The sequence below is a fragment of the Salvelinus fontinalis genome, chromosome 2, assembly GCF_029448725.1.
Source record: "Salvelinus fontinalis isolate EN_2023a chromosome 2, ASM2944872v1, whole genome shotgun sequence".
Lineage (NCBI taxonomy): Eukaryota > Metazoa > Chordata > Actinopteri > Salmoniformes > Salmonidae > Salvelinus > Salvelinus fontinalis.
This window is the reverse complement of record NC_074666.1, coordinates 81,565,462-81,589,246: the sequence shown is the minus strand read 5'-3', so window position 1 is coordinate 81,589,246 and position 23,785 is coordinate 81,565,462. Positions and strand designations below refer to the sequence as shown.

Here is a 23,785-nt window from a genome sequence, read left to right as displayed (position 1 = left end):
CTGGGAGAAATTATGTACAACGGATGTAAGTTTCCCTGCATTAAAGTCCCCAGCCACTTGGAGCGCCACCTCTGGGTGAGCATTTTCTTGTTTGATTATGGCCTCATACAGCTCATTGAGTGCGGTCTTAGTGCCATCATCGGTTTGTGGTGGTAAATAGACTGCTACGAAAAATATAGATGAAAACTCTGTAGGTAAATAGTGTAGTCTACTGCTTATCATGAGATACTCTACCTCAGGCGAGCAAAACCTCGAGACTTCCTTAATATTAGATTACGTGCAACAACAGTTTTTTTTACAAATAGACACAGACCACCACCCCTTTTCTTACCGGAGGCAACTGTTCTATTTATACTATAGTAAACTGTAAATACTATAGCATACTTCGGTAATATTTGCAAAAACAGTAATAAATACTACAGTATACTACAGTCTGCAAAAACACAACGTTTTTTAACCATGGTAATACTACAGAATTTAAACTATAGTAAAATATAGTATTTTTTCGTGTGGGCCTGACAGAAGATGTGAAGACAGAAGACACTTCCCTTGCATGATGGAGCTGAGCAGGAAGAACATGCTGGCTTTCAACATGAACCGCATGCTGAAGAGTTTCCCCAAGGAGTACAACATCTTCCCCCGCACCTGGTGCCTCTCGGTGGAGTCATGACGCTCCCATTAGTCAATTGACACTAGCCTAGTTAAACCAAACTGAATGTTGCTCTCACCATCAGGGCATAAAATGTACTTTTTGGTCCCCTAGCCACTGTGGCCGGTAGATAAAAAAATCTAGCAACTCAGATTTTTTTACCAGCCAAAATATGTTTGGGCCACTAAAATTACAGCATAAACCGGGTGGTTTGAGCCCTGAATGCTGATTGGCTGACAGCCTCGGTATGTCAGACCGTATACCACGGGTACGACAAAGCAATTATTTTAACTGTTCTACTTATGTTGGTAACCAGTTTATAATAGCAATAAGGCACCTCGGGGGCTTGTGATATATGGTCAATATACCACGGCTAAGGGCTGTGTCCAGGCACTCTGCATTGCACATAAGAACAGCCCTTAACTGTGGTATATTGGTCATATTTTATTTATACCTTTATTGAACTAGGCAAGTCAGTTATTTTCAATGACAGCCTAGGGTTAACTGCCTTTTTCAGGGGCAGAACAACAGATTTATACCTTGACAGCGTGGGGATTCGATCTTGCAACCTTTCGGTTAGTCCAACACTCTAACCACTAGGCCACCTGCCGCCCATATACCACACCCCCTCGGGCCTTATTGCTTAAATAATAATTTTTGTGACCTGAGTCTTAACCAAAATATCATAGATGCAAAGAGAAAAAAAAGTGAAGTTACTGTGGTAGCGAGACTCAAGTCATGTTTGTGCCTGTGAGATTAAGTCTGATTAGTGGAAGTGGTCTTTAGCTTCCCTATCATTTGAAACTCAAACATAGAAAAACAACTTAGCTTGTGAACAAAACAATTTAAATTAGCGAAGAAGCACAAGGACAAAGTCTCACTTCAGTAAACTTTCCTATCAAGTAAATTAGGCCCATTTTTATGCCTGTGCGCAGTGCTTCTTCAAAGCTATTTTTCACTCTGCTTTTCACGTGCACATAGCTCCCAACCAGGCAGTGTTGCAGCGCGAAGTGGAGTGGGCTATATAGGATTTGTATTTCTTTGACTCTCTGCGATTAATTTATCAGCTATGAAACAAAACGGCGCAAAAACTTTCAAAACAGCTGCTGCAGCATTTATTTGACTATAAATGTGATCATACTTTACTATTTTTATTCACAAATGAAATGCTCACACTGTGGAGTCCTGACCAACCGCCAACGTGGCTGGTGAAATAGACATCTTACCCAACAATGCCAAAATCGACCTGCATTTGGCAGGTGGCGGGTGGCGGGTGTTCATTTTATGCCCTGCTCACCATTCAATCTGGTTTAACCAGGCTAGATTGATACACCTTTTACATTAGATAATATACCCTTATCCTTTGATTGCATGATGTCTGTGAATGGAAATCCCAAACTCTTTCTTAGAGGACAGAGGGGAGACGGACACTATTGGCCATGTACCTTGCAGTGGACTTTGGAATTTGCTACACTCACATCGCTACACTCACATTAACATCTGCTAACCATGTGTATGTGACCAATAAAATTTGATTTGATTTGAATAACATACAGCTGGCGGGTTATACACTGTATCGGCAGGATAGAACAGCAGCCTCTGGTAAAGACATGGGGTGGCGGTCTATGTGTATTTGTAAACAACACCTGGTGCACGATATCTAAGGAAGTCTCAAAGTTTTGCTTGCCTGAGGTAGAGTATATCATGATAAACTGTACACCATACTATCTACCAAGAGAGTTCTCATCTATATTCTTCGTAGCAGTCTATTTACTACCACAAACCGATGCTGGCACTAAGACCACACTCAATGAGGTGTATACGGCCATAGGCAAACAGTAAAACGCTCATCCAGAGGCGGCGTTCCTAGTGGCCGGGGATTTTAATGCAGGGAAACTTATATCCGTTTTATCTCATTTGTACCAGCATGTTAAATGTGCAACCAGCGGGGGGAAAAACTAGACCACATTTACTCCACAAACAGAGACCCGTAGAAAGCTCTCCCTCGCTCTCCATTTGGCAAATCTGACCATAATTCTATCCTCCCGATTCCTGCTGACAAGCAAAAACTAAAGCAGGAAGCACCAGTTACACGGTCAATAAAAAAGTGGTCAGATGCTACAGGGCGGTTTTGGTAGCACATACTGGAATATGTTCTGGGATCCTTCTGATGGCATTGTGGAGTACACCACATCAGTTACTGGCTTCATCAATAAGTGCATCGATGATGTCGTCCCCACAGTGACTGTACCTACATACCTCAACCAGAAGCCATGGATTACAGGAAACATCCGCACTGAGCTAAAGGGTAGAACTGCCGCTTTCAAGGAGCGGGACTCTAACCCAGACGCTATTAAGAAATCCCTCTATGACCTCCGACGAACCATCAAACAGGCAAAGGGTCAATACAGGACTAAGATCGAATCGTACTACAACCGGCTCTGACGCTCGTCAGATGTCGCAGGGCTTGCAAACTATTACGTACTATAAAGGGAAGCACAGCCGTGAGCTGCCCAGTGACACAAGCCTACCAGACGAGCTAAATAACTTCTATGCTCGTTTCGAGGCAAGTAACATTGAAACATGCATGAGAGCATCAGCTGTTCTGGATGACTGTGTGATCACGCTCTCCATAGCCGATGTGAGCAAGACCTTTAAACAGGTCAACATTCACAAGGCCACAGGGCCAGACTGATTACCAGGACGTGTACTCCGAGCATGCGCTGACCGACTGGCAAGTGTCTTCACTGACATTTTCATCCTCTCCCTGTCTGAGTCTGTAATACCAACAGGTTTCAAGCAGACCACCATAGTATTCTTGGGCACAGGGACTAAGGTAACCTGCCTAAATGACTACCGACCCGTAGCACTCGAGTCTGTCGCCATGAAGTATTTTGAAAGGCTGGTCATGGCTCACATCAACACCATTATCCCAGAAACCCTAGACCCACTCCAATTTGCATATCGCCCCAACAGATCCACAGATGATGCAATCTCTATTGCACCCCACACTGCCCTTTCACATCTGGACAAAAGGAACATCTATGTGAGAATACTATTCATTGACTTCAGCTCAGAGTTTAACACCATAGTGCCCTCAATGCTCATCACTAAGCTAAGGACCCTGGGACTAAACACCTCCCTCTGCAACTGGATCCTGGACTTCCTGACAGGCCACCCAGACGGATTACCAGGATGTGTACTCCGAGCATGCGCTGACCAACTGTCAAGTGTCTTCACTGACATTTTCATCCTCTCCCTGTCTGAGTCTGTAATACCAACAGGTTTCAAGCAGACCACCATAGTCTTTGTGCCCAAGAATACTAAGGTAACCTGCCTAAATGACTACTGACCCATGGTAAGGGTAGGTAACAACACATCTGCCACGCTGATCCTCAACACAGGGGCCCCTCAGGGGTGTGTGCTCAGTCCCCTCCTGTACTCCCTGTTCACTCATGACTGCATGGCCAGAAACGACTCCAACAAGATCATTAAGTTTGCCGACGACACACCGACAACTATGTGACAGCCTATAGGGAGGAGGTCAGACACCTGGCAGTGTGGTGCCAGGACAGCAACATCTCCTTCTACGTGATCAACACAAAGGAGATGATTGTGGACTACAGTAAAAGGAGGACCGAGCACGCCCCCATTCTCATTGATGGGGCTGTAGTTTTGTTTCCCCTATCCTGACGCTGACTTTGTTTTGTTTCTTGTTCGTTATTTATTAAATGTTCACTCCCTATGCTTGCTTCTCGTCTCCCAGTGTCGCTATCAGTTGATCAAATCACTTTCTGTGAAAGAGATTCAGTATAATTATATTGAGGGTTCATATAAATTATCCTATTAAAACATATTTGGTAGCAGAATAACATTTGGGGAAATCGGGTCTTGACTTAACTTTCCTTATTATATATATTTTTTAATGATGATGATTTTTATTATTATTATTACCATTATTATTATTGTCATTAAATAGCCTACCAAAAGATGTAATGAGTCTTTCAGGAAATTAGCTTCAAACGAACATTTTCCTAGGTCCTTCAAATTAAACAAATTCAAGCTGGTGTTTTATTTAATATACTCTATCTAAATAAACAACATTTTTAAATTCCATTTTTTTACATGTGAAAAAGGGGCCCCTGGGGAAAAATAGTTGTGAACTCCTGATCTAAATCATCTATGAAAGTAGAATAGGAGCAGGATGAACTTTGGCTGTTGACCTTTTCTTTTCTTTCTTTATTTTGTACTGCATTTACAAGATGTGAAGAAGAAGATGCAGCAGGGAATATTAATGGTATAATAAACAATTCTACATAACGTTTCACAATGATGAATTTGTTTATCATTATAATAATAATAATAATTGGCCTTTAAACTGTTACATTCACTGATCAAATTGACTCTAAATTGTATTTATTTTAAATTCTGCAATTCCACGAATGGTGGTCCACAAAAGCTTCTGACTGTGATTTGGTGGTCCCCGGAACGGAAAACTTTGGGAACCGCTGAGATGTATGTGGCTCCTGTTCCCATTGTATTCAATGTTACTGAATATAAGCCATCATATCCATTAACTGAGTTGTCAGGGTAAGGCAGAACAGCCATTTTCTCAACCTGTCTTGTCATAATTTCCAGATATTCTATTTTGTCTTAGCCATTCTTATTTGTTGTTCTTGTCCATCTCTGCCACCACAAACAGCCATTGGTCATTGACGGCTTCACGTTTGACCTGTGCATCTGCGTACTGGTGACGTCTTCGACCCCTTCCGTATCTTCCTGTATAAGGGGCCCGCAACAACGTGGTGTGGCACGGCACAATGGGCACACCCACAGAAAGGGGAATGAGAGGGCAACATGTTTTACATTGTGTGCATCTCATGTTTATTTCAATGTCATTTGTCTTTCGTGTTCATACTGTGTAGTTTTGTTAGGGACCATAGAAATGGTAACATTTGTTTTCTGTCGGTATTGATATGTTGTATATCGTCCGTCAGTTGTAAGCGTGTTCAAGGGGACAGAGACAAACAGGAACACAATCAAACACAGACACGCAGCCAGACAGACTTAGATAAGATAGACATCTGTCCTTGAACTCAGACCTACAATGGGTGTGTTCAATCATGCTCCTCTCAAACCGTCTTTATTTTTTATCAGTGATATGGCCCCATCAAGCTAACGTTTTACTAGCTCTGTCATAAAAGACTTAGCAACAATGCCCAACATGCAAGCACTGTGAAAGTACTCCTGTTCTCTAGTTCCTCTTCGACACAGTCTCTATCTCACACACTGGCCTCTTTCATGCACCTGACCACCTACGCCATTAACAAACAAAGTGAGAACTTTGTCTGGGACGAGAACGCTGGCAGCAGCGAATGGTGATCTATTGACACGGGTCTTCCTGGGCTTTCTCTCTGATGCTGTATTTGACACCGATGTGTTCCTCTAGCTTGGACATGTACTAGTGCTTGGTTCCAGGAGGGGAAAGGCAAGCACAACTTCTATTCTTTTAGGTATAAATTATATATGTTTCCCTCTCGTTAGGATAACAGCTCAATCCACTTGAGAAAAGCATGTCTGTCACAAATCCGAGAGCATGCTTACGCGACCTGTGTCGGAATGAAGCTGCTAGATCCATTTATGTCAGTCTAAAAGCAACGACTCAGAGCTGTCAGTCATGTCTCACTCTGAGACTTATGGCCATCTCCGGCCCAGGTCCCCCGTACCATACTTGTATCAGTATGCAAGAGCCACAGCCAGGCTTGTCAGCAGGCCAAGCAGCCAATCTTATTTGCAGCGTGTGTCACAACTCAGGAGGCTGATATACTGCCACTCATATTTCATCACTGCCTTGGTATGTCGAACTTATTATAGCCCCCCAAACAAAACTAACTTTTAGAACCTTAACAGGATAAAGTGAAAATGAACGTGTGTCTACAGTGCACACACAGACAACATTGTGCACAACCAATACTGTATGTGGCGACATTCCTGTCTGACTCTTTGAATAGTCTTTCTCTTGCTGTCTCGCTCGCTGTCTGTCTTTCTCTGTCTCTCCCCTCTGTCTGTCTCTCTCCCCCTCCCCACAGGAAGTTGTCGACGCTGACCCGTCTCCTGGAGACGATGCACTGTGACACGGGGAAGCTGTGGGCCGACATCGAGGATGTGGTGATCGAGGCTCTGGTCTCAGCCCACTCAGTGCTCCGCCACAGCTACCACGTCTGCTTCCTGCACCACTCCACCTCCAACAATGCCACCAGGGCCTACTTCGAGATCCACCAGGGCCTACTTCGAGATCCTAGGCTTCGACATCCTCATCAACCACCGCCTCAAGCCCTGGCTGATAGAGGTGAGACCACACACACTCACTTGCTCATGTATTTGTACAGTGTGATGTACTTGTGTATTTGTGTGTGGAGATCAACCACTCCATTAGCTTCACCACAGACTCCAGGCTGGACAGAGAGGTGAAGGACAGGCTGTACGACACGCTGGTGCTGATTAATCTGGGGGCCTGTGGCCGACGCAAAGCCACCGGGGAAGAGGCGCAGGATCAGAGGCTGGCTGCAGCAGGTCCGCTCCAAGGAGACGAGGTGTGGTGACGACCCTGCAAAACTTCAGTCACAATATAGTCACAGCACAGTCATTGAGCCACTTCACTGAGTCATGATAGAGTCACAGCACATATATGCTATGGAGTCATGGCACTGAGTCATAATAGGGTGATTCCAAGCCAGGAAGGCCCGGAAATATCTCAGATTGTTCTGGCAATTCTCACATAGAAACTTTTACATTCGTATCACAAACCATTTTTTTGAAAATCATGATGAAAGTGGCCAATGTAGGCCCGTTTTAGTCGTTTTTTAGTCATAATTGTCTGTTGCTCTTGAGTCATAGTCTGCTGCTCTTGAGTCATAATAGTCTACTGCTCTTGAGTCATAATAGTCTGCTGCTTTTGAGTCATAATAGTCTGCTGTTATTGACTCTGCTGCTCTTGAGTCATAATAGTCTGCTGCTCGAGTCATAAAAGTTGGCTGCTCTGAGTCATAATAGTCTGCTGCTCTTGAGTCAGCTGCTCTGACTCATAATAGTCTGCTGGTCTGAGTCATAATAGTCTGTTGCCCTTGAGTCATAATAGTCTGTTGCCCTTGAGTCATAATAGTCTGCTGCTCTTGAGTCATAAGTCTGCTGCTCTTGAGTCATAATAGTCTGCTGCTCTTGAGTCCTAATAGTCTGCTGCTCTTGAGTCATAAGTCTGTTGCTCTGAGTCATAATAGTCTGCTGCTCTTGAGTCAGCTGCTCTTGAGTCATAATTGTCTGCAGCTCTTGAGTCAATAAAGTCTGCTGCTCTGCGTCATAATAGTCTGCTGCTATTGAGTCAACTGCTCTTGAGTCACAATAGTCTGCTGCTCTGAGTCATAATAGTCTGCTGCTCTGAGTCATAATAGTCTGCTGCTCTGAGTCATAATAGTCTGCTGCTCGAGTCATAATAGTCTGCTGCTCTGAGTCATAATAGTCTGTTGCTCTGAGTCATAATAGTCTGCTGCTCTGAGTCATAATAGTCTGCTGCTATTGAGTCATAATAGTCTGCTGCTCTGAGTCATAATAGTCTGCTGCTCTTGAGTCATAATAGTCTGCTGCTCTGAGTCATAATAGTCTGCCTTGACTTAGTCATAATAGAGTCTGTTGCTATGAGTTTTATGGTCCAGTCTGCACTGACTCATAATAGAGTCTGCGCTGAGTCATACTCAATTATCCAAACATAAAATGAAAAAGTAGCACAAAGAAAATGTAATTTTACCAAGCCCATTCCAATGTCCTCTGTGCTCCAGGAGCAAGGAGCAGAGGCAGTATCCGCTGGTCCTCGTAGCCCTGAGCTACTTGGGAGGCTTCCGCAGGATCTTCCCCTGCCCGAGAGGGGAGGAGTACGTCAAGTTCCTCAAACACAGCAGCTCCCTCTTCCAACAGACTGCTGCCACCAAGGCCAAAGAGAGGTGCACCAGGTAGACACACACACATCACCCACACATTAACAAGTGCCCATCCACACCTGCATACAACATCCGTTCCAACCTCAGTGCCATACATAATGTGTGCATGCAGGTTTACTGGATAGACTATACACATAGCAGGGATGTTTGTGTCCATGTGTGGCGCACACAGCAGTGTTTGTATACAGGTTTACACAAAGTATACTCAGGAAGGTTTCTCTGTGCAGAGAGCAGTTGCAGGAGCCACATGAGAAACAGAGCCAGAGGAGGTGTCAGAGACTGGGCCTGCTGGGGGAGTCTGCAGGAGAGAAGGGTAAAATCCACAAAGTGCCCTTCGGCCCCATCCATCCTGATGTGAGTACTATCATCTGCCTGCTGCTGTGTCCTATGGTCACCTCAACCCCCCCCCCCCCCCCCCCCAAAAAAAACAATGTTTCTGTTACCTGATCAATAACATTGCATTGCCTCCTCGTCTCAGGGGGCTGCAGCTGAGAGCCAGCCTGCTCAGAGACCTGGTCATCGTAGACCAGGTGTACCAGCTCCTCAAGGGATCGCCCTCCTGAAGACGTCACAGTGCCACCTGTTGTCAAGACTGACTCACGGCAATACATAAGCAACATGGCTGCCAAGGTGAGCACTTTTCCAAATGTACACTTATTAGTGCACTTATCAGGAGTCAACTGTGTACAGTACTATGCATATATGCAGTACACAGACAGGCACATATAAATACCCGAGCAGCTATTTGAAAGATGTCAGATTATACAGGTTCAAAGGTTAGTACTTATTATTCTTTAGACTGCAATTTAACAACAGTAAAACAACATGTTTCTTTAATAAAAAGCCCAACAACATTTCCTTCCAACATCCCATTACTGTAAACGTGCAAATACCATGTTTTCTATTAATGGTTGACCAACGCCTTGCCTTATATAGGCTTATATAGGCTATTTTAATAGCCCATAAATGCTAACACATACGTTTGGTCACTTAAAAGTAATTAAACGCACATTAATATTCCCAGAGGTGCATATTTACAATCTCAGAAATCATAACTTTCAGAGTGCCCCCAGAAATGCTCAATCATTAGTCCAGATATACTCATCTAGAAGTGTAGAGAGGAACATGGACCGCGACACACATGGGCAACACATAGGGCCAGACATGTCTAGACACTAGACAAACAATGCCATCACTTCTTAGCCACACAACCCCCATTGGGGAAGTGAATGGATGCTTGAGAGCTGTACCACAGGGGTGTCAAACTCAATTCATAGAGGGCCGAGTGTCTGCAGGTTTTCGCTACCTTGTACTTGATTAATCAATTAAGGTCATTGACTAGTTAGGAACTACTCTCGTGTCTTCATTTGACACATTGAAAGGACACAACCAAAACCTGCAAAACACATGGCCCTCCAGGAATTGAGTTTGACCCCCCCTGCTCTACCACATGCTGATGTTAAACTATGATGTCTGTGTAGCTGGAGTCGTAGGGTGACCGCTGCAGTGCGACCAAAGATAAGGAGCCCTCTGTACTGTCTGAGTGTCACCCTCCCGGGACTGTTCTGTCTTAGCCCTATTGGCCCTGGCGGAACCAAGACTTGCACCCCCAGGGGCTGGGCCACAGTGTCTCCACCATGCCTCTCCAGGGCATGTGCCCAAATTGGGTGTGAAGTGCACCTATTCAGAGTGAACAATGTTTCCTCTTACCCAGTAAGTGAACTACTACCTATTTCCCCACCACTCATCCTCTCTTCCTCATCTCCAGTCAGTGCCTCTCTGGGTAATGTCAGATGTGTGCGTACTGGCAGCGAAGTCAGGTGCAGGAGAGCAGAGATTTGTGAACAGGCACACACTTTATTTAGGCAAAAGTGCAAAACAGTCACAAGAATTATGTTTAACAATAAACATCTTCGTGAAAAATAACACGGGGAAAAAACAAGCCAGTCTGGCGCGTCAACAATACCCACGTAACACAAACAATCTTACACAAAGACATGATGGGGAACAGAGGAATAAATGCATGTAGATTGATTGGGGAATGAAAACCAGGGGTGCAGGGAACAAGACAAAACAAATGGATACATGAAAAATGGAGCGGCGACGGCTAGAAAGCCGGTGACGTCGACCGCCGAACGCCGCCCGAACAAGGAGAGGAGCCGACCTCGGCGGAAGTCGTGACAGGTAAGCTGGGTAACAACGAACAGTAGCTTTGCTGAAATGCACATGCAGGGCTCTCCCCCTATCACCCTGAGGCTGCCCCACCCCAGGTTGCCCCTCCCTCAGGTATGTGAAGGACCCAGCGCTCCCCAGGCCTCTACACCATCTCTTAGCTAGTGCCTATGACCAAGCGGCCAATACACATCATGGCCCTGTCACAGAACAGCAGGTAGGAAATCAGCTGATGACATATAAGATTGTTTGTGGTAACAAATGTCACCTCTCATGAGGTTTTGGGCACATGGGTAATACAAGGTGGGTGAAATAAGATTTTCCCACACCTGTTGGGGAAAGCACAGCAGCTGTCTTTGTCTTCGGCCCGTGACCTAATGTGGATTCAGCACAAGGCTCTCACTCCAGCAGCCCACTTCCTGGCTGCCGCAGCTCTCCGGCAGTCACTTTGTGGCGTCGTACGGAGTGATGGAGATATACCAGGCTACAGACCAGACCGTGGTCAACCGCTGTGATTAGGCCATCGACCACCATCACTCCAGGGACCTGGTGAAAGAAGAAGCTATGGACGTGGATAACGGCAAGACTGCTGACCCTTCCATGAACAAGCCAAACCAGCCGATCTGAGACTCGTTGAGACTGTATGTTGTACAGGTCAACTACAGGCATGCTTGTGGATTGCATGCTCACACTTGTTTTTTCCCCGCCAAGATGATTTTGCCCAGATGAGAATGTGGTTGGAACATTGGTTCATCTATCAAGCATCGTCAAGAGACGTTACTCCTCAATCTGACCAATTCCACCGAGAGACACAGCAATTTACTCTCTGTGACATTTTCCTCAAATGAACAAAAAAATGTCTTAACATCTAAATCAACATCTGTTACTACTCGTTCATGTTTTACAGAGCGCTGTTTTGAAATGTTCAGGTGGGTACATCATTTCAACTCGAACTAGCAGGTGCTTACGCTCAGGCTGTAACTTGTCCTGTTGTCGGAAGCGCTGATGGTTATCCACCGCAGTATTTATATCCCATTTGTGGAACTGACTGGCTGGCTGGCTGGCTGGCTGGCTGGCTGGCTGGCTGGCTGGCTGTGAGGGTTAGTGGAAAACACAAGGGAAAGCATTTTAAAAATACGATGTCTGGTAGCTGAAGGTTAAAAAGGTAGGCCTCCATATGGAAACATTACATTGAGAGTAGTTATGGTTAGTTGTTTAACACAATCCAGCACCTCAGCAGCTTTTTGTGGAATATATCTCTGTCAAGTCACATAGTTCTCATTAATGTCATATTTACAATATGAAGTATATTTGGAAGTACTTATTAATTCATCATTAAGTAGGGGGGGGGTTACAAAGTATACCTTATTAACTTGATGCCAGTTCAAGAACTTGTTTAAGGTCTGTGAACCAATCCAAAACTTAAACAATCTCTTACTATAAGATGCATGTGGAAATAAAGGTATTGAAGTCTGGTTGCAGAGCATTGTGGCTGTTGAAGCCATTATAACACGAGAAAGAGACAGAGTCTACGTTAGCATGTCGTTAGCATGTCGTTAGCATGTCGTTAGCATGTCGTTGGCAAGTCCAGCAGCAGGATGTTGTAAATATCACACCGTGGCGTTCCCCAGACACAGGCAGAAACGCCGGGCAGGAAACAGAGATTTTACTGTCTGCTCTGCTTTCGCTGCTTGGCTTGCCCATAGTTCTCTAGTTAGAGAGCCTTTCTTTCCGGTGTCTGTCTGATCTTATTACCCAGGCAGACTTCCAGAGGGAAAGAGATTCCCCTCTGCTCCCATCTAGTGTTTCCATGGCATTTACAGAGGCCGTTCCCTATCGCTTCATTCCTTCATTCAGCAGTCACTGTTCATATGAAAGACAAAAGCTCTTTGAGCTCAGAACTCTGAGATTCATTCTTTGAATTGGAGATTGTGCTTTGAATCCTGAGGGATTGTGCTGGTCTGGAGTAGCATTGGTCAAGACGGTGGTAGGGGATTGTGATTCAGACAACAGGTTTTTACTTGTATCGTACGCCAGCTACGTTGCAGAGGACAGACTGGTGATTGAGAGACCTTGTACATCATTGCTACTGTGATCGACCTAGATACGACCGTAATTATCCATCCCCTTTGGTCCCTATAAAAGCTGACACCATTCCAGCAGGTTGCGCCTCTCACAAGCGATTTTAATGAAGGTAAATTGCTAACTAATTTATGCAACAACAAACTGCTTACAAATGTATTCAGTCATTTCATCCAAGGGCACGATGACCACTCATGACGACACATGATTTACCATTCTAATAGAATGTTGTGGTTGAAACAACTTTTTATTTGAGTTCCTTTCCCAATGCTGATACTATTGCTTTATATAACCTGTCCTCGACAGTCTCGGTAGCCAGTCATATTTAGTCAGGCAAACGCATGATAACAATAGAGCTGTAGAGATGAACCCTAGACAGAAGAGCCTTCACAAATGGCTGCTCTTCCCCTTGGTGTCCCGCCAACATAAGCTATATTCAGACAGACTAATCTCTCCCTATACTTTGTTAAGCACCTGTGCAGGTGTGGAGACCGCAGGGTTATCTAAGCCACTGCTGGCACTTAGAAATCATCTGCCCAGTCATTATGAGTGCTTAGATAAAAGCAATCAATCTAGACTGATTTCATTTGAAACAAACATAGGGTTAAAAACTTCCATTGAACTTCATTCGGTTACCTTAATACACCCCCAAAATGTACCATACAGTAGCAAGCACTTATAGTGCTGCAGTTATTGGTTTGTTTTTGTTCTTTAAGTGCCATATTGATTTTTCAGTGAACTGTATCCATATCACTGTAAAAGTTCTTGTTTCCAAAAAAAGGCGTGCAGTAAAACATTGTTACACATACTGTAATATATTCTAGACCGCTCCTGTAGGTAAATCATTAAAGTAGTGTTTGATCTACATTTGAGACAGGTGACCTCGCCAAGTTTTAAGACTTGCGAAGTAGGATTATCCTGTTTTCCAGTAGCCCAGTTTATCACATTTTCAAGAGATGACAGACTTGCAAAGAAACGGTTGTATGGACACTCAGTGTTTGGGACTACAGTATAGAGAGGCAGTATGGTGTTCTGTTGTTCTTCTTGAGAACAGCACAGGTTGAGTTGGAGCAGAGTGTGTTGTCTTGATGGTCGACTTGGTAAACCAGACTGGAAGTCTGATTGTCAGAGCTGTGTTCTAATTGGTTGGTTTTGTGTCTGTCTCGGAGGAGGGCGAACTCTTCATCCATGTTTGTGTTTTACAACGTTAACAGAGCTTCATTACAAACATTGTTTTGCGGATTTCTGTCCAGAACATTTTATGACCACTCTACTAACAATTTACAAGATGTGGAGGGTTGTTGTGCTTTGCAGTTTCACATAATGGCACACAGCTGCAACTGTGTCCAGCAGAAGGCTATTCATTTGTTTTCAGCTTCAATGAGAGGTGGATATGTTGATATTGTTTTATTCCCGGACCTACAGTATAATATTACTTTGATTATGGCGTACATCAGTGAGGGCTTCTATTCGTCATTTTAACCGTTATGTACATCGCTCTGACCTTTCTTTGTATCTGTCCATCGTTGACCTCCCATCTCCTATCTGTTGATGTTTTGGCCTGTACTATAATTTCTCTATTTTTAGCCTGGTAAGAACATGCAGTCTCTGTATGTGTAATACAATCTATAATAACAGGGCACCTGAACGTCAATAAATAGCAATAATGTAATTGATAGCCTCTGTGTCTACAGTCTGTCTGGGATTACTGCTGAATCAGACAAAGAACTACTTACAGTAATCTAAACAAGTCTAACTGTCACGCCTGCTCCCGATCCCCCTCTCTGGCGCTCGAGGGCGCCAGGCTGCCCATCAATACGCACACCTGTCACCATCGTTACTCGCATCAACGTTTCATTGGACTCACCCGTACTCCTTCAATTTGTTGATTGCCCCCTCTATATCTGTCTGTTCCTCAGATTGATCCCTGTGTCAGCATTAATGTCGTTTTGTTTCCCCTGTCCAGATGCTGTCCATGTTCTGTTTCACGTCCCTTGTTTATTAAATGTTCACTCTTTGTACTTGCTTCTAGTCTCACAGCGTCTGTCTTTACAGAATGCTGACACCCATATTGGAAGCATCAGGGAGTTTTGTGTTTTGTTTTGGTTGGTGACGTCAGGTCCGGGTGCTGTTGCCAAAGGAACCGGGGGTGCCTCAGCTGGCTCGTCAGGCTTCCACGCCTTAGCTGGCTCGAGAGGTTTCCTTGCCTCGGTTGGCTCTGCAGGCTCCCACCCCAAGTCATACCTCAGCCAGCTCGTCGGGCTCCCACACCTCAGCCTGCTCGTCGGGCTCCCACGCCTCAGCCAGCTCGTCGGGCTCCCACCCCTCACCCTGTCCAGATGCTGCCCTTGTTCTGTTTCATGTCCGTTGTTTATTAAATGTTCACTCCCTGTACTTGCTTCTCGTCTCCCAGCTTCTGTACTTACACTAAAAGGTATTGCTGCCCTAGACCAAGGAACTGTTATCAGATAAGACACAGTCATATGATTATAATGTAGGTTCTATGTGTGCAATCGAACCATTCAAAAGTACATTGAAAATGTAGATTGATTTGAGAAGTGTTGAGTTTATTTATTTATTTAATTTACTTTGTAAAAGTATGCTTGACAGAGTAATATATGTCATTGTTGATGCAAACGAGTGTACTCAATCACAATTTGTTCTTTAAAATGTTGAACCAGAGATTTCTCATAAATATGTATTAACTAAAATATTTCATCACATATTCCGAAAGATGGAAAAGAAAATCTTATGTACACTTTGCGCCTTCACATATTCTGGCACTGTATGCATTCTCTTCAATTCTAGACAAGATAATAGAATAGTGCAAACATCAGACAAACACATGAGCAACAGTAGTTTCTGCAAATCCATTTCTCATGTGTTGAGATTCATACTTGATTATCAGAGCAAACAGTGAAATATGTGAATTTCTATGACTGGAAAATGTCTGGATTTTTTGTATATATTGTTTTACCTTCAATGTCTAATTGGACATTCTACTAATGGAACTCCTCTGCCTTTCAGTGAATCAGCAGTTAGAACGAAACTTCTCGTTCGTGCACATAAGAAAACGCAGTTGCAACAAAAGGAACGTTTCTTATTGCCTCAAGGTCCTCCCCAGTATTAGCTACCGTATGTGTGAAGGCCGGAATGTTTCATGATCATCGATCTGGAAAGAACGTTGCATTTCACATGAATAAATAAAACCGTATTAACATCCCCAGCTGTGTTATTACAGACAGACACAGATAAATCTAGAGCTCCAACAACATGGAAAGCTGGATCAAATTGCACTCCTCCAGGGAGGGCAGTTTTATCTGATCGTGAGGTGTGTGATTGTGCTCAATGTACCGTCACCACCATTGACTTCATATCGTCATTTCCTGGTAGCTACTGCAGCAAACTTCATCTGGGCAAAGGCACCTCTTCCCTCCTGTCCAGGCTGGCAGCCATAGTTTTGGGACTGCATGGTCGATTCAGGCCAATAGCGCTCAGCCCTCTGGCTTTGAACAGTTGGTCTGATCCCCAGTGGAGGCAGAGGGGGCAGGGGCAAGTGGCGGGATGGTGCATCACATTGGAATGGGGGTAGAGGGCCGTTGGGGGTAGACCACCCGGCCTGGGGTAGGGGGAATGAGAGAGGCGCAGGGGATCCAGTGGCCTGAGGGGAGCAGTGAAGGGGCTGGGAACAGAGGGGGCACCTGCCCCCCCTCCGTGGTGAGAGTAGAGGTGCAGGGGGAGGGGAGGGAGGGGAGGGAGAAAGGGGTAAGGTAAGCCTGCTGCAGCCTGGCTCACCATCAGGGCACACAGGTTGGAGTCCAGGGGGTGTGGCCAGCTGAGAGAGTAACGCTGCCTCTTGTCCTTCATTCTCCTGTTTTGGAACCATACCTGGGGTTGAGGAGGAGAGAAAGGAAGGAGTGACCAACCGAGATGCCCACTAAACCTGGGCTGCTTCACATTTCTCAATGATAAATTACAGTAGAACCACACTATAATACATCACAAATGTGCTTTGTTTAGGTTACATTCAGGTAAGGTTGGACCATCACTGTTAAACTGGTAGTTCGAATACCTGAACCGACACACCCTACCTATTAAAAAAGTAAATGCCAGACGCTGTTGCTCAAATCCCTCTTTTATGAAGTCGTGCCTTGCATTCCTTGTCATTCATAAAAGATCCTCAAATAGTTTAGATAAAGGTAAAGTCGTTTATATGCATATCAAAGTGACTAAATTGGTCAGGGCCAAGTGTGGGCTTAACTCTCAAAATGATCAAGAATGAGAGGTAAAAACTAATTTGACATTTCGACAGTAGGTAAGCTACCTTGATTGTGGTCTCGGGAAGGTTCAGTGCTGTCGCCAGTTCGCATCTCCTCGGTCGAGAAACGTAGCTCTCCTTGAGGTATTCTTGCTCCAGGCGGGACAGTTGTTCCCGGGTAAAGGCAGTTCGGTGTCGCCGACTGTGGTCAATAAAATTGACTGAGCTGCGCGGGCATGGCTCATCTCCATGTCCACTGTTTGTTTTAACCACTGTGGCGACCGGCGTTTCTCTGCCCTCTGCAACTGAAAATACAAACATTGAAAGTAAAGTTAAATGAAAAAGAACAGTTTTTATTTCATTTTAGAAATGAAAGTGGATGTCTGTTGCAAACTGGTTGGATCCAAACTTCTCAATAGGATAGGGTAGGCCTACTATTCGAAAGGAATACCAAACAGAAGTCTGTCACGGTCGTTGTAGTCTAGTCGAGATACAACACCCTTAGTTATACTATTTGGCAATGTATTGTCCATGCGTAATTACGCGTACATTACTAAAGTAGCACGGGCCTAAAAATTAATAGCCTGAGAGCACTTTATCGGTTGGCTTCCACAGCATGTGGAAGCCAAGGCTACGTACAGTCTACTAAGATATTTGAGAATACTTTAGGACTACTTACGCATAATGTCGTTTCTTGTAGTTTATTTGTGTCCTGGCTTCAAGTATAATAAACCAAGTTTACTCCTTTAAAAATGTTCGCCTAAAATAAAAATTATTCCCAATGCGTGCGCCACTCACTGTATCATCCAAAAATGGTGTCTCTTTCCATGCCTTGTTGACGCTCTGTCTGCAGACTCAAGCCAAGTTCGTTTACATAGATGGGATTAGTTGTTTTTGTCGCCCCGTTTGAACCCCCCTCCTTCTCTCCTTCTTTCTGGCTTTTATATCTCCCTGGTCGAGACATCTTTTGCTAATGAGAGACACGGTCTATCCGCCAAGGCGCCGCCTAGGCGCAAGGAGGGAAAGGAGGTGTTCAATTGTCTTTGGTCTCCGACCAGTCTTTGTACTTTTGTTATGGAGAATTAAGATCGACCTCCCTTTTCTTACTGTCACAGAAGCTTCCATGTCGAAATAGTCCAACCCTCATTGTTCTGTGTCGTTTGATGTTTGTCTTTTTGGAAGTCAATCATTAGAACCCTAATGTTCGTAAATTTGTGCAAAACTTGCCATTTTAAATTTTCTTAGATATTGTAGACCGATTTAATACAGTTTAGACGTATAGTTTGGCATAAATAGTATTTAAAACACCAACTCATACACTGATATAATTAGGCCTATGTAAACACATGTGACGATGATGATGTTAATGATTATTGAAACAGAGGCATGCTTAAAAACATATTATTGATAGGCTACAGAGTCAAACCTAAATATTAACGTAGCTACATGCATTTAACACATTTGAAATGAAATATGGTTCCAAAATGTATCAGAGACCCCCGTTGAAATACGAGTTGGTACCTTTAAAATCAGAGGAAATATTCTACTTTAAGTGCTTACTAATGTGTCAATACAGTTGCGCCTAGTGCGCACTTGTAAATGGGGTGCTAGTTGACTGATCAATGGGATCATTGGATTATGTTCCATCAGAACACTGTTACAATGCTTAATCCAGTCCTGATCCCATCGATGATTAAAGAGTGTTAACTCCACTGAGGGGATCGATTATATATTCTATTGAGTAGATTTGTTTATCATAGACCTAAACAAAATCTGATGCATAGCCGCCTAATTCTCATCGATTTGTCACTGTGAAAAGTGAATTGCAGAGATGGCTGAATCGATGCGTCGCCCTCATTCTAGATAGGCTATCTAAAATTGAAACGTAATTTTTGTCTAATTTGGGAATATATAAATACGATTTGATTTGAATAGGAAGTGTTAGTTGTCACAGGTTCGCTCGGCAAATAGGGTAGGCTTATTTAAAAGAAAAGAACAAATTCCAAAGTGTGGCCTCCGGGTAGGCTATACGACTGGTGGAAGAGCCTCTGCATCTCTTTGTGACGCTCCCCAACGTATAAACCTTTCCTTGCCCTGATAAACGTTGCATAGCCCCAGCGGAGTGGTCATGGAAATGGGGACCAGCGGGAGAGGGGAGAGGGTGGCAACCTGGGTGCGCAGTGGTCCACCTGTCTACGTGGTTTAATCAGCGAACATGGCGCTGAAAGATGGCTTAAGCTACTGATATCACCCAAGTTGATGTTTGTATTGTTATACATAGACTCTTTGATCACAAATGGCCGAGTGGCTCCACGTTGACTGACCTTTTGTATTCTGTCTGGGGGAAAACCGGGTCAAACCAGGTCAAATGGCGCTTGTAATACAGGGTTAGCATGTTGGTACGCCTATATATTGCTATATAGGCCTGTCTGTTACTTGACCTATTATTCGAAATTATTGATATCAGCGATTAAACATCTGTGAAGTTTGCACATTCTCTCTTTACTTAAAAAATATACAGTACCAGTCAAAAGGTTTGATACACCTACTCATTCAAGGGTTTTTCTTTATTTGTACTATTTTCTATATTGTAGAATAATAGTGAAGACATTAAAACTATGAAACAACACATATGGAATCATGTAGTAACCAAAAAAGTGTTAAACACATTTCTTAAAAGTAGCCACCCTGTGCATTGATGACAGCTTTGCACACTCTTGGCATTCTCTCAACCAGCTTCATGAGGTAGTCACCTGGAATGCATTTCAATTAACTTCTTTGGGGTAGGGGGCAGTATTTTCATGTCCGGATGAAAAGCATGCCCAGAGTAAACGGCCTGCTACAAAGCCATAAAAGCTAGAATATGCATATTATTAGTAGATTTGGATAGAAAACACTCTGAAGTTTCTAAAACTGTTTGAATGATGTCTGTGAGTATAACAGAACATATGGTAGGCAAAAACCTGAGAAAAAATCCAACCAGGAAGTGGGAAATCTGAGGTTGGTCGATTTTCAACTCAGCTCCTATTGAAGATACAGTGGGATATTGGTAATGTTGCATTTCCTAAGGCTTCCACTAGATGTCAACAGTCTTTAGAACCTTGTCTGATGCTTCCACTGTGAAGTGGGGGCGAATGAGAGGGGAATGAGTCAGAGGTCTGCCAGCAGCCACGAGCTGACCTTGCGTGTTCACATGAGAGTTAGCTCCTATTCCATTTGCTTTTCTGAAGACAAAGGAATTCTCCGGTTGGAACATTATTGAAGAATTATGTTAAAAACATCCTAAAGATTGATTCAATACTTCGTTTGTCATGTTTTTACGGACTGTAATATACTTTTTTTAACTTTTCGTCCGTACTTTCCGCTGGACTTGCCCACGCGTCGTGAGTTTGGAAAGTGTACTGAACGCTAGAACAACAAGGAGAAATTTGGACATAAATGATAGACATTATCGAACAAAACAAACATGTATTGTGGAACTGGGATTCCTGGGAGTGCATTCTGATGAAGATCATCAAAGGTAAGTGAATGTTTATAATGTTATTTCTGACTTATGTTGACTGCACAATATGGCGGATATATTTGTGTCTTGATTGGGCTCTGAGCGCCGACTCAGATTATTGCATGGTTTGCTTTTTCCGTAAAGCTTTTTTGAAATCTAACCCAGCGGTTGCATTAACCTGTTGGGGATGGGGGCGCTGTTTAGACTACTTATGCTAATGTGGCTAATTTTTTAAACGGCTTCCCACAAAATCCTTGATCGTACAATATGCATATTATTATTATTATTGGATAGAAAACAGTCTATAGTTTCTATAGGAGTTGAAATTTTGTCTCTAAGTGGAACAGAGCCCATTCTACAGCAATTTCCCTGACATGGAGTCAGATTTGAGAAATGTTGGCCACTCTTCTGAAGTCATTTAAAAGGGCACTGTCGTTGCTATGACTATACGGACACTTCTTACGTCTTCCCCTGGATGCCTTTACGTGATGACGATTCCAACGGGGTCGATTGCACGTTCACAGGCCCTACAAATGAAAAAACCCTGAAGCTAGTCATTCTTTGGGAGCTGCGTCATGAGCAAAGTGGACACCGGCGCGCACCTGTTCCAAGCGTTAGTTTAGCCTGTTATATTTCTCCGGTCATCTTTTCACTCGTTATAGGAGTTAAAAACATCATAAGGTAGTTAATTTAAAGCGTTTTATAGCAATTTATATCCGTTTAGTGCGATTTTGGGACATTTATTTTTGCAACGATGTGAAAAGTTGGGCACGCTTTTCAGTTCATCCCGAACGCAGTTGACTTTTCCACATGGCAAGAGGACAGCTTTCCACCAAAAGACGATTTCTCCCAAGAAAGGATCCTTTGCCCAAGATACTGATGGAAGAACAGCTCAAGGTAGGACATTTTTATTATGATAAATCGTGTTTCTGTCGAAACATTTTAGTGGCTTAGGACGCCATGTTTTTTGACGTAGCTTCGCTTGGCGCAAACTGTATTGAAAAGTAAGGATAAATTAAAAAATGTAATAACGCAATTGTATTAAGAATTAAATTGTCTATCAATCCCTGTCCACCCTATATTTTTTAGTCACGTTTATGAGTATTTATGTATAAGAGTAGATCACTGTCTAAGTGGCGCAAGGACATTTTCTGACCAGCTGAGCTAAATTTCACATTGTCTAACCATGATTTTGGTGGCTAAATATAAACATTTTCGATCAAACTCTATATGGATTGTGTAATATGATGTTACAGGAGTGTCATCTGAAGAATTCTGAGAAGGTTAGTGAAAAAATTAATATATTTTTGGCGATGTTGACGTTATCGCCCACTTTGGCTAGAATCAATGCTGGGCTGCTATGTGCTATGTGCTATGCTAATATAACGATTTATTGTGTTTTCGCTGTAAGACACTTAGAAAATCTGAAATATTGTCTGTATTCACAGGATCTGTGTATTTCGATTCGTGTATGCTGTGTATTTTTACGAAATGTTTGATGATTAGTAGTTAGGTAAACACGTTGCTCATTGTAATTATTCTAGTCCATTTGTGATGGTGGGTGCAATTGTAAACTATGCCATATACCTGAAATATGCACTTTTTTCTAACAAAACCTATCCCATACCATAAATATGTTATCAGACTGTCATCTAATGAGTTTTTTTGTTGGTTAGGGGCTATAAATATCTTAGTTTAGCCGAATTGGTGATGGCTACTGGTGTTGGTGGACAAATAAAAGATGGTGGATTATGCTAATGTGTTTTTAGGTAATAGATGTACATCTTTACATATTGTGTCTTCCCTGTAAAACATTTTAAAAATCGGAAATGTTGACTGGATTCACAAGATCTGTGTCTTTCATTAGCTGTATTGGACTTTAATGTGTGAAAGTTAAATATTTTAAAAAAATATTTTTTTTGAATTTCGCGGCACTGGTTTTTCAGTGGGGGGGGGGGGGGGGTGCCGCTAGCGCCACGCTGATCCTAGACAGGTTAAGGAGAAGTGCATCTAAAATTCCATGCATAACAGTTGTATCTTTTAGCAATGTTTATTATGAGTATTCCTGTAAATTGATGTGGCTCTGCAAAATCAAAGGATGTTTTGGAACTTCTGAACGTAACGCGCCAATGTAAACTCAGATTTTTGGATATAAATATGAACTTTACCGAACAAAACATACATGTATTGTGTAACATGAAGTCCTATAAATGTGTCATCTGATGAATATCATCAAAGGTTAATGATTCATTTTATCTCTATTTCTGCTTTTTGTGACTCCTCTCTTTTGCTGGAAAAATGGCTGTGTTATTCTGTGAATAGGCACTCACCTAACATAATCGTTTGCTTTGCTTTCGTCGTAAAGCCTTTTTGAAATCGAACACTGTGGCTGGATTTACAACAAGTGTATCTTTAAAATGGTGTAAAATACATGTATGTTTGAGGAATTTTAATTATAGGATTTCTGTTGTTTTGAATTTGGCGCCCTGCAGTTTCACTGGCTGTTGAAGAGGTGGGACGCTACCGTCTCACGTACCCTAGAGAGGTCTGCCTTGTTAAAAGTTAATTTGTGGAATTTCTTTCCTTAATGCATTTGAGGCAATCAATTAGTTGTGTTGTGACAAGGTAGGGGTGTTATACAGAAGATAGCCCTATTTGGTAAAATACCAAGTTTATATTATGGCAGGAACAGCTCCATTATTAATATTTTTACCTCCCTAACTAGGGAAATCAGTTAAGAACAAATTCTTATTTACAATGACGGCCTACACTGGCCAAACCCAGACGACGCTGGGCCAATTGTGCTCCGCCCTATGGGACTCCCAATCCCAGCCAGTTGTGATACAGCCTGGATTTGAGCCAGGGTGTCTGTAGTGACACCTCTAGCACTGAGATGCAGTGCCTTAGAACGCTGCGCCACTCGGGAGCCCAAATAAGCAAAGAGAAACGACAGTCCATCATTACGTTAAGACTTGAAGGTCAGTCAATACGGAAAATGTCAAGAACTTTTCAAGTTTCTTCAAGTGCAGTCGCAAAATCCATCAATGATGAAACTGGCTCTCATGAGGACCGTCACAGGAAAGGAAGACCCAGAGTTAACCTCTGCTGCAGAGGATAAGATGGTGCCGGAG

The 23,785-nt window shown here is 43.2% G+C and overlaps 1 protein-coding gene and 1 pseudogene across 1 annotated transcript; one reads left to right on the top strand and one right to left on the bottom strand.

Annotated features, from left to right (window-relative positions):
* Positions 1–556: 556 nt before the first annotated feature.
* On the top strand, positions 557–9,203 carry LOC129867485 (tubulin polyglutamylase ttll6-like; annotated as a pseudogene).
* A 6,457-nt stretch (positions 9,204–15,660) lies between these two features.
* On the bottom strand, positions 15,661–18,175 carry LOC129869392 (homeobox protein XHOX-3-like). Its single transcript, XM_055943774.1, has 3 exons — positions 17,832–18,175; positions 17,219–17,457; positions 15,661–16,782 (listed from the first exon to the last, which is right to left on the bottom strand). Exons 1-3 carry the CDS (start codon positions 17,833–17,835, stop codon positions 16,303–16,305), a joined length of 723 nt encoding a protein of 240 aa, XP_055799749.1. The 5' UTR covers positions 17,836–18,175; the 3' UTR covers positions 15,661–16,302.
* Between the last annotated feature and the right edge of the window lie 5,610 nt (positions 18,176–23,785).

Excerpts from the sequence above, each read along its gene's own strand:
- LOC129869392 (XM_055943774.1), bottom strand. Across the intron at positions 16,783-17,218 it reads TTCCCGAGACCACAATCAAG|GTATGGTTCCAAAACAGGAG; the intron begins GTAGCTTACCTA and ends CCTCAACCCCAG.